Source organism: Sceloporus undulatus, chromosome 2 (genome assembly GCF_019175285.1).
Source record: "Sceloporus undulatus isolate JIND9_A2432 ecotype Alabama chromosome 2, SceUnd_v1.1, whole genome shotgun sequence".
NCBI lineage: Eukaryota > Metazoa > Chordata > Lepidosauria > Squamata > Phrynosomatidae > Sceloporus > Sceloporus undulatus.
The window spans coordinates 115,892,947-115,905,062 of NC_056523.1; the positions used below are offsets into that span (position 1 = coordinate 115,892,947).

The window sequence follows — 12,116 nt, forward strand, 5'->3', positions numbered from 1 at the left end:
CATATAAGCTTCTACAAAAAAGTGCTTCTAAAAAGAATAAAAACAATCACATTTTGTGCTCATGTTGTGATCCATGCTTCTTTGTGGAAAGTTTCTTAAAGGCTTAGAGTTGGGCATGATTCATATATAGTATAGTGGCATGGCTGTTGCTTAAAACAAAAGATTTCATGGGTGCCATCACACAGAAAGTCACATGGAGCATCTGGTTGCATAATCTAACTAATTACAATTAAGAGTTTCAGAATAACTTGTCATGAGTCACAATAACAAGGGATCAACAATGTATTTTTTTGTCAAAATAGTACTATGAGTAATTTTAATTTGCTGCTCTTAAAATATTGGTTCAGGGGATTGGGGCCATTTTTTTTGTAAGTGCATTAAAAATAATTGAAAAAGTAACTTAAAATTACTAAGGTACTCTTTTAGCAAGTTATTTTGTTTCAAGTGCCAGTTAGGATGTATCATATTACTTTACTAAGATTTCAAGTTTACAATCATAATGTATCAACAGACACAGCTTGAAAAGAAAGATAATATGTAGCCATAGAGTACAGCATAACCAAGCTTTATTGCAAGATACAGTTATGTAGGCGACAGCTTGCTGCATTAGATGAACTCACTATTTTATTGAGTCCTGCATGATTAAGGCCCTGTACATTCAACTCTTCAGTTTTTACCACAGTAACTTTGCATGATCAGAGATAATTGCTTCTAACTGCCCCCAACCCATCTTCTCTAGATGACATATTATATAGTCCTTTTGAAACTCTTGGGATTTATGGATGGTTTGCAAGTTTGCAGAAAAATTACACTGAAATAGAAGCTGGCATGCATATGCAATTTTCCCTCACACTCTTCAGTATTGCCATATGAAAAAAAGCTTGCTTGCCTCTTTCTCTTTAGTATGCCAGAGGGACTAGCTGAAGGCTGATCACCCTTACCTTTCCTGAAGCCTTGATACGTAGTTTGGAGAGAAAATACTAACTTATTGCATTTCATGAAGTCCAGTGATTTTGCTGGAAACACTTATTGTAATGGGCATACTTTTCACAGAAATCCCTCATCACTTTCTTTAAATGAGCAACAATGCTTTTTAGTGGTCATATGATCCATTCAGTATAAGGCCTAACCATTTACATGTGGGAATTTGCAGCAGTGTATATTTTGTGAATTGCTTCTTTCTAGCCTTCAGGGCTAATGGTTAAGAATACTGGGAGTTTTAGTCCAACAACATATAGAAAGCCACATAATTCCCATACATTATTTGCATACAGTTCTGTTTACTATTCCCCACTCTGCATCCCACAAGAATTTACAGTTCATGACAGTTTAATTAATTCAGAAATATTGTTAACAGCTTCCACAAGATCCAGACTCTGCTGGAAATTGTTGTTAACTGCCTTCAAGCTAACCTCAGACCATGGTGGCCCTGTGGGTGAGACATTGCCGAGCCCCCTATCCTCCATTGTTATGCTTAGGTTTTGTAGATGCAGACCCATGACCTCTCTAATTGAGTCTGTCTATCTGGTGTGTGGTCACCCTCTCTTTCTAGTGTCTTCTACCTTTCTCAGCATTATTGTCTTTTCTAATGAGTCATGCCTTCTCATCACATGGCTAAAGTATAACAGCCTCAGTTTCATCACTTTGACTTCCAGGCTTGGTCTGTGTAGGGCCCCATTTGTTTGTCTTTTTGGCTGTCGGGAGCTATAAATCCACCACGCGCACTATGATTCTGTTTGAGGCAACATCTAGAATTTTATTTCTAAAAATGTCTCTAACTGAAACAAAAATTGTAGATCACAATGGACATCAAAGAGTTATTGATTTCCTGCTTTTTCATGCTATGGTCCCAATCTGAATTAAGTTCCATCTGGTTATTTTAGAACAAGATTGAAAAAAGACAAGAGTTGCTAACTACATCATTGAAGTAAAGTCTTATTTAATCTTCTAGTAAATAAAGCTGGAACACTGTTTAGTACCAACAAATGTATACTGTTTCAAGTACTTCAAACCTAGGGTTTGGCTTGATTTCCAGTCTTTATCGATGGTATACTGTTAAAGGTATGCCTATTCCAGTTAGAATGTGGGCACAGAAACAGCAAAGAAAACAACCGGCACTGACTCCTCATTTTTCTTTTCCTTTAAATTGAAAGAATGAATCTGTGCTCCCAAAATGAGACCTTGTGTGCCAAGTTGCAGCCTAGAGCACATTTTTATGGCTGAGTTATAGACCCCTGAAAAATGGGCTTTTATAATGGAAACAGGAGACATGATGAATGGATCACTTTATTTAATTAGAGTTCTTTTATCTTTCCCCCCTCCTACTTTTCTTGGCTACAAAAGATGCTGTGCCAGCTATTCTTACCTTCTCTTATCTGCCTCTTATGATCCTGTGCATCTCCACAGGGTCAGAAAGAGGACCTTTTTTATGGGTTCTAATGAGGTAGGAGACAGGCAAAGAAAATATTTCATACTGATTTAGTGTGCTTTAAGTAGAATTGATTCAAGCAGTTTGTTTTCAGTCATCCGTTCTAAAGATATATCCCTATCCCTTCCAACTATCATGGCCTATGAGAAGTCAGTGTAGGCTAAGTGGCATAAAGGACTCTTCCACACAATCAGTTAATGTTACTTTACACTACTTTTGAATTTTTAAACACTAGAACAGTAGAGCCATTTTAGCACGCAGTTTGCTATGATCTGTGCTCTTACATTGAACTCCTTTTTCTTTGCAAATCATAGAGATAAGAGCAAAATGTTCCTTTTACTTAATAGGACAGATTTGTTATTGCCATACTGCACAATTTTACACAGTCTGATGACCCACTAATGTTAACTTCTACAAACCTGAAATTCCTACAAGCCTCTACTTTGCATTCTTTGCTTCCTCTTGTATTTTGTTGTTGTGAAGTATTTCTTTTCTTTCAGTTCTGGCTTTTTGATTTTGCTAGCACACAAGGACCAGTGCACATGCATTCCTGTTTCCCAACATGAAATCACCCATTCCACTTCTGTTCTCTTAAACTGTTGTTGTTGCATGTCTTCAAGACAACTCCATCTTGTGGTGACCCTAACTGGGGGTTTCTTGGCAAGATTTATTAAATGGAAAATTTGCTTTTACCTTCTTCTGAGATTCAGAGAAAATGATTTACGCATAGTCACGCAGTGGGTTTCCATAGCTGAGCAGGTATTTAAAACCTGGTCTCCATGAGCATTAGTCCAACACTCAAACCACTATACCACATTGGCTCATCCTCCTATATATCAACCTCCAAGTCTGTGGTGATGGTGTTTTTAAAAAAATAATAGAGAGAGATAGAAAATACACAGCCATGTTGTTCAGTGTCATTACTCCAGAATACTCACTGCATTCTGAAGACCAAGGAACATGATTGAACTGTTGTAGCTTTTGAATCCCCATTTGCTGCATTCTCCCATTTGTTTCCATGGCAGAGAAAATGGGTTGAAGCCACTTCCCCTACATTTACTGTGTGTATCTTTGTTATCCTTAAGCACTGACACTTGAGAAAATTTGATATGCAAACAATGCCAGGGGGATGGGGAGTATAGAACATGATATCTTGGAACTCATTCTGCATAGAGGACTAAAAAAACTATATGTCAGATTATCCAGTTCCAAATTCTACTTTAATTTACAGGTGTTATTGTTGCATCTAAAAACCAATTTTATATCACTTTCTCTTGCTCACTTCTTGAGCCACCTTTAAAAACTGAACAGAATCAGATGTACAGGTTTCTAGGCTGTTGGCTCAGCTGAGGGGGTTTCATGTTTGAAAGCTTTTTGATACGGGAGGGTGAGAACCTTAGACACATATGCATAGCTTGTGAAGAAGAAGGCAGGTCAAATTGTTCTCACTTGTATGCTAGTTTTCATTATAAGGGCATACGGAGGGACAGGGGCAGGCTCCATGATCAAACATTGAGATGTTCAGGCCTTCCATCCATCCACCCTGCTTTAAAAAGTTGTAGAGTTCAAGAATGACTTCACTATATTGTTGATGACATAAGCTTGGCATACCAAAGTCTTTTCCTATTGCTAATGGACAAATTGGTCCTCCTATGAGACAGCCAGTAAAAATACCCAAACTGTTCATTGCCAAGAGCTGTCAAGAATGAGACTAAAATACTCAAAGATGATCCTCCATCTATGTTAGTTCAGATTTGCATGTGGCCATTGATCTGAAAAACTTTGGAGTATATCACATGGAGCTTTTGGAGATTTTCCGGCTCAGTTCTGACGTGACTGCGCTTCCAACAGTGCACACTCACGTCGTAATGTGAATGTGTTATCAGACGCCATTCTTTTCTATGGGAGCACCTTGTGAGGTGCTTCCACAGTGATTCCAAAGTGACCCCTCATTTTGGTAAAACCAAAAAAAAGTGACTTCACAGAATTCGCTCCCAGGCTCACTTCGATTGCACTGAGAATTGGTATGGTTTGGAAAACCGCTCCGATGTCACCCCCCCGACCCCCTGCATCCTGCTCTGTCATTCCCCTCCTCCTCCTTCCTGTCATCTCACTCCCTCTGCCACCCTGCAACCCATCCCATCATTCCCATCATCCCCTGCTTTCTCCTGCATCCCGATCCTGGCCCCAGTGACCCCCAGCAAGCTATCCCATCATCCTCTGCCTTCTCCTGCATCCCAATCCTGGCCCCAGGGACCCCCAGCAAGCTATCCCATCCCCTGCCTTCTCCTGCATCCCGATCCTGGCTTCAGTGACCACCAGAGAGCTATCCCGTCATACCTTGCCTTCTCCTGCATCTCGATCCTGGCCCCAGCGACCCCCAGTGAACTATCCCATCATCCTCTGCCTTCTCCTGCATACCGATCCTGGCCCCAGGGACCCCCAGCGACCTATTCCATCATCCTCTGCCTTTTCCTACATCCCAATCCTGGCCCCAGAAACCCCCAGTGACCTATCCCATCATCCCCTGACTTCTTCTTCACTCCATGAAGGATGACAGTGAAGGAGGGGGCAGGGAAGGAGGGCAGTGTCCAGAGCCCCACTGAGCATGTGCAAGGGTGCCAATTCGAATCGTTGAACCCTCCGGTGTGGTAATACAATGTGCACTCACTCCACTTTGCTTGAATCCACATCATGTGACTTGCTTGGAATAGAACTGATTTTGCTTCCCCCTCAATTTGGAAGGGCAACAGAAAGACAACCAGGTGTGGTGTGGTAATTTTAAGTTTAATTCGCATTGCTAGACAGGAGTGACTCTGGATCTGGTGTGAAAAAACATCACGCTTTGCATTGCTAGAACAAGAGTGACTGTGGATCTGAGCTGCAACCCCCCCCCCCCCACATGGCACAGGCCTCCTTCTCTCTGAATTATACATGGAAGAAAATAAGATCTCAGGATGTTGTTTTGTGACGTTATTAAAAGATGCTACAAATAAAGTCCCTGGTGCGATTTCTGGTCATTTCTATGGGCAATTCCACACCATGAGACATTGAATGAATTAGTATAAAACCTTTCAACACTTGAAATGTAGTTAGTGTGTTGCAAAAGTTTGCAGCAAACTTAAATAACTGAGTCTGAGGCACATAGACTCATAGAATTATAGAGCTGGAAGAGGGCCATCCAGTCCAACCCCCTGCCATGCAGGAACTCTCAGTCAAAGCATCCCCGACAGATGACCATCCAGTTTATATTTAAAGACCTCTAAAGAAGGAGACTCCACCATATTCCAAGGGAGTATGTTCCACTGTCAAACAGTTTTTACTGTTCCTCCTAATGTTGTGATGGAATCTCTTTTCCTGTAGCTTGCATCCATTATTCTGAGTCCTGTTCTCTGAAACAGCAGAAAACATGCTTGCTCTGTCCTCAGTATGACACCCCCTTATGACACATGAGTCAAGATATATCAGATAAATACTTAGCTATGTACTGAATCTGAAATCTATGCTAATGTTCTTGTTAACCACATGACATGCACAATTTGAAGTGTAAGTTAATCTTTTTCTCTTCTTTGTTCTTCTGCTAAAAGCTGTTCTTGCCTTATTGGATTCGAGGGGAAGAAATGTGAAGTGAATCCAGATGACTGTGAAGATAACGATTGTGAGAACAACTCAACTTGTATGGATGGGATAAATAATTATGCCTGTCTCTGCCTCCCTAATTATACAGGTGAGCAAACCATTATTAACAAGATAGTCAGAACGTTTGGGTTAGGGCCTAGTCCCAAGGCTCCTACCTTCTATGGTTAAAGCACAAAATGTAGTGATGGATTCCATTTTGGACAAATTCATAGGGATGTGGGCTATAAATAGCTACTACTCATGATGCATATATTTTCCCTCTGATACCAGAAGTGGAATTTTATTCTCTATCATTTTATAGAGACAACATGTAATGGTTGGATAATGGAGTAAGAGTATACACAGAAGCTGTGTGTGGTCAGATAAAGCTTAAGCATTGTATTTCAAATGAAATATGAAATGAATGAAATATGTGATTGACTATTGTTGTGAGACGGGGGGGGGGGGGGGCGATGGACCTAGGAATGTGATTATCCCAACTGGCTCCTCCTCAGCACAACAGAATTCAGTGTCAAGAGATAGCAATGGAGTTATAATTTGCTACTCTCTGATCCTCTCCATTCCTCTGGTTTCATTTCCCATCCATGCTCCCCCTGTCCCATTTTCCATTCCCTCACAACAACAAATGCTCAGGATTCCATGGTCATTGATGTTGCTCAGCCTTCACTACTATGGTTTGCAAGGGCACTGCCATATTCCTCCCCCCCCCCCCCGCAAGGTTTTGTGTGTGCCACTTTAGCTATAGATACTTATCTGCACTCATGCAGCAAACATGGTTATCAGTGGAAACAGTGACTATATCAAACCTCCATTTTCAGAGGGAGTATGCAGCTTTCTGGCAATTTAACTAGAGGATCAGAAGAGGAGGGTACTACTTCATGCTTGCCTTGTAGGCTTTCTCAAGACATCTTGTTGGCCTCAATGGGAAACAAGAGGTTGGACTTGATGTGTTTTTAGTCTACTCTGGCAAAGGTCTCATGTTTGTAAGTTCATAATTCTCAACATAGTGTGATGTCCTCTTGCTGTTAATTTATGAGAACAGAAAGTGTCCCTGTTGCTATTTAGACCCATACCAAACAACCAAAGGGTTCTGGTAAAAACTAAAAAAGAATAACAGCACCCTGGAGCAAAAAAATGTGTTATCTAAAAGGGTAAAATCACCCCACTGAAAGATCTAAAATGCTAAGGGTGAATAAAATATCCAAAATACAAATCCAGAGAAACTAAACCCTGGTAAAAAGCCAATAAAACCACAGAAAGGGTGAAGAAAAGCCCCCTCTATATTTTTCTTTTGGCAATTATAAACAATACTATTTATAAAACAAAAGGCCAGACACGTTTGCAGCTTTTGAATTCAGCAAAGTTACTTTGTTTGCTAAGGAGTTATTATACTTTTTAGATTTTAAACATTGACAGGCCACTGAAGAAGACGTAGGTCGAAACGCGTCTGGCCTTTTGTTTTATAAATAGTCCTGTCCTCACCACAATTTTATGAGGAGGAACAGTTTTAACCTCTGGATCTAACAATACAAGCCACCAGATCATAACTTCTTATAGTCACAGTACAGTGGTAAGAAAATACTCATGTTCTTTGAAACCATGAAAATGTGAACTGGTCTTGTTACTCTCTGAGCTTCAGACACTTAGTGAAAGGCTTCTTGTAAGATGGAGTATATTACATATCGTGGGATTTAATAAGTATCAAGTTTGAGTGCCTTGGTAAGTAAATCTAAAATTTCCCAAACTCTTAAAATGTTGTTTGGGGCTCTTTGGGGACATTTGTGAAAATGGTTGGCTGGGAAAGAAACCCTTAAACTTGACTGAAAACTAATTGTTACTTTTAACCATCTTTTTGCCAGAAACTTTTAAAATGCTTCATCTCAGCCTCTAAAGAGAATGTAGGGTTTTTAATAGGTATATGTTAGCCATTCGTTTTATTTTATGCTTTTGGTCTCAGAAGTTATATTAGTAGAAAAGCAATATTTTCCTCCATTCCCCTTTTTTCTTTTTTAAAATCAATTTAGGTGATTTATATATGATTAGATATATAGGCTTCCTCCACCTTTTGACTCCTAGCTTTCCAATGGCTTTCTCTTGCAATGCTTGCAAATTACAAATATGTTCTGTTAATTCAACAGGTGTTCCACTCTCTTGGTAATTCTTGCCTACAATGTTTGCTTGAGACAGCTCACACACAATTTTGTATATATAATGTGTGTTAATTTAGCTTTTTAAAAATGCATTCAAAAGTGATATATACTGTGTTATTTATGTTTTCAGTGGCCAGAATTTTACTTTTAAACCAGTTCCGCTTTCTGATAGTCCTCTGGTCCCTAGTCCATCACATTCCCACACTGAATTACAAATGCCATAATATACATGTCAGAAATTATAATTATAGTCATAGAAAAGAATTGCTGTAGAAAACAATTAACATTAAACAAACAATAACATATCATCTAGCATCAGGAAGATTTATTGTTCTTCTCATATTAACTATACAGATGTAGATGTAGATTAATAAGTAATATTAATAATAAGTAATAATAATAATAATAAAAACAACAACGAATATACAAAACATTCATTCAAATACATAATAGCAGTAGCAGCTACATTTATATACCACTTCATACTGCATACTAAGTAGTCTCTAAGCGCATTACAACTAAGTTGTCATATATCTAATCTTCTCAATATATTTATCATACATTCCCAATTAATGTTCTCTTAAGGCCTTTTCTGCAATATAAATTATTGTTTTAATTAAATTTTATTTAGAGCTTCCTATTGTCTTTGTTGTTTTTCTTTGAATCTTACGAAGCTGTTACCATGTGATTTAATCCACATTTTAGCAATCTATTCTTTCACACTGGGAATTTTACATTGTTTCTAGTATTTTTCATATAATATAAATGAAAAGCAGTTATCATGTAATTTATCACTTCCAAATTGTCTTTCCTTGTTGAATACTAGGAATGTATCAGTAAGAATTATTACAGCTCTAAACTGATTTAACCTAAGATTCTCTCAATTAGGAGTAAAGCTTTCTTGTTTTTTGTTTGTTTGTTTGTTTTCTTTACTCCAATGCCTAAAATCCTCCAGGAAGCATGCCATACTGGATAGGGTATTTTGAGAGTGTTAATCAAAACAAGCAACTCTACCAAGTCCTGAATAGCAGCCATGAATATCCTCTTCCACCCCAGAAATTAGGAGCTCAATTTATCTGGAGAATCCAACATATTTCGCAAGTAAAGATTAGTCAGATTAGTATTATTTGCCTTTCTTAACTTCTTAGTAGTTGCTTTTAATTCTGCTCAGTAGTACTGTGGTGATTTTATTGGTTCTGATTTCATTCCAGACCACCTTGTGGGATGGCTCCAAAAAGGCCACAACAGAAATGCTTTTACAAATTTCATAAGGAGCAACTTTCTCTAAAACATTAGTAATCTAAATCATTTTCTTTCTCACTGTGCTAAAACCATGAGGCAGGGAAGCAAGAGGTCACAGCTGTTGAAGTGTGGTTTGGAAAAATATGTGCTATTGCCCTTATTGGATGAAACACCACTTTTAGAAAAGCCTCAGGGGCAGCCCAGCTGTGAAGGTAAACCAAGCTATAGCTTGGCATGCCAGAATTCCAGAGCTGTGTAATCCATTGAGTACATATTAGAGAGACTCACTGCCTCTGCTTTCAAAGGGAAAGCATGGGGGCAAATTGCCATTTTGGGAGTTTGTTGGTTGTGATGATGGGCTCTCCCATTATCTGGACATCACAGCTGAGGGATATAGTCTCCCCTCCAGGTAAGCAAGGGGATAATGTCTGTGTACAGAGGGGATAATGTGTGTACACAGATGATTCTCATTACCCACAACTGAGGGGAGAAAAAAAGCTTCTGCAGAGTCAGGGATGGGAAAGCACAAATCAAGTTCCCCAATAACTTCCACTGAGTTACTGGTTAAAAGGGGGTGATTAAAATCAGTGGCTGGTGCCAGTTTAGCTAGATCATCTACAGGAGGTCTCTCTCCTGCTCTTACTCCTGCTCATCACATTGATATCCTTGTTTATTCCAAGTCTTCCATCCATCTGATCATTAAAGATACTCACTGTAGATCAGTAGTAGAATCTTTACACTGAGAATAGCCAATGTTCAATCTGTGGCAACTCCACATTTTTTTTTAATCTGATATAGTCAAATGTAGTGCCTATATAGCTCAGCCATGAAATCCACTTGGTGACCTTGTGCAAGTCACGCTCGCAGCCTCAGGGGAAGGCAGTGGTAAACCTCCTCTTAGCAACAAATCTTGCTAAGAAAACCCCATTATACGTTCATCTTAGAGTTGTCATAAATTGGAAATGACTTGAAGGCATACACACAAACACATACAAATTTAGCTAGAACCTAAACTTCTCAACATGAAAAGTCATGCTGTGAGGAAAGTTTTCAGTCATTGTCTCCTTAGTTCCATAACAAAACATCTGGGATTGGTTTACCTGCTTGAATGTTTGTATTCAAATGAATAGCCTAGAAATGAATGGATGTTTAGCAATGCAAGTCACTGCTTTCTATTTTAAGAAAATCTCCTCTGATTATCTTGAGAAAGCAGAATTTTATTATTGTCTTGTGACTAATGCCCAACATAGATCTATTTCCCTTATGAACTTTCAGAAGAGGTTTGGATTCATACTATCAGGCAGCAACTAAAATTTTCCAAAGGAGGGTAAGCAACTAGATTGTAGAGGTTTCTTTCAACTTAGATAAAAGGCTACTTTTGTACAGCAGATACATAGCAGAGAAAGTAAAGTATAGTCTAATGAAATATGAGACTGGTATTGTCTCAAAGCAGTTGTGTAGGTTAATTTTCCACATTTAGGGGTGGGGGGAATCCCCTTCACAGCTAATAATCTGTTTTTACCTTGTTTAAAATATTAGAGCTGAACAATTTAACCACCAATAATATCTGAAGTGGTGCCATCTGAGTGGAGGAGATGTATTTCAGTTCCCAGGAAATTATATGACCATCACAAGGCTCAAGCATGACCTGTCTCTCATGCTCAGAATTTAAGAATGAAGTGGCTGTTTATAGGGTTTTTCTTCTGGAATATATTGCATTTGATAGGCAGAAGCTGAAACTGCAGTAAAAATTTCAGTCAAAAAATCTCTTTAGGAATTAACATGCTCAAGACTTTATCCTTAGTTACTAAATATAAAACAAATAAAAATGCCAAGAGGTGTCTTTGACATAAAGCATTTCTGTTATTTACAGCCCAGTCGTATACATATCTACTCAAAATATTCCATTGAGTTCAGTGTGGGTTTACTCCCAGATAACTAACTGTAGGATTGTAGCATTAATCTCTTAAACAGTTAACAACGTTACTTTTAACTCATTACAGTCAGCCCTTCTTATACATGGATTTGTTATACACGGATTCAAGCATACACGGTTTGAAAATGTTCTAAAAAAGTATACATTTCAAATATCAAACCTTGATTTTCCATTTTTTATAAGGGACACCATTTTGCTATGTCATTATATTTAATGAGACTTGAGCACCCACGGATTTTGTTATCCACGGGGGGTCTTGGAACCAAACCCCAGCGTATAACAAGGGTCCACTGTATTTCCAAGCTCTGCTGCAGCAGAGTTCTATTTTTTTTCCTTGTGACCTTGTTTGATTATTGAAATAACTTTGAAAAGATTATATACCTGTTTAAGATGAGTATCCACAATGGGATAAAAATATGTAGTAACAGAGTTAAAAGGAATACAAAATCTGAGAGTGTTCTTAACATTATCAGTCTAAAGCAGTGGCATCCCTAGGTTTGGTGCCACCCTGTGCTGTCATTCATGGTGTCATCACCATCCCATTGACCTCCTCCTCCCATTTCACACCATACAGAATCTTTAGTAATGCTTTTTTTTCTCTAATGTTACTTGCAAATCGTATTTCCCATATACCACTGAATGTAATGCTAATAGTTGTGACATATGCAACTAGCAAAATTAAAATTATACCTTCAAATTACAATATCTAATGCACAACCTA

The 12,116-nt window shown here is 38.5% G+C and overlaps 1 protein-coding gene across 1 annotated transcript in view; it reads left to right on the forward strand.

Annotated features, from left to right (window-relative positions):
- SLIT3 (slit guidance ligand 3) overlaps positions 1-12,116 on the forward strand; it is a 612,784-nt gene that overhangs the window by 531,606 nt on the left and 69,062 nt on the right. Inside the window, 1 exon segment of the mRNA XM_042452193.1 lies at positions 6,016-6,155. Coding sequence (XP_042308127.1) covers positions 6,016-6,155 — 140 coding nt within the window.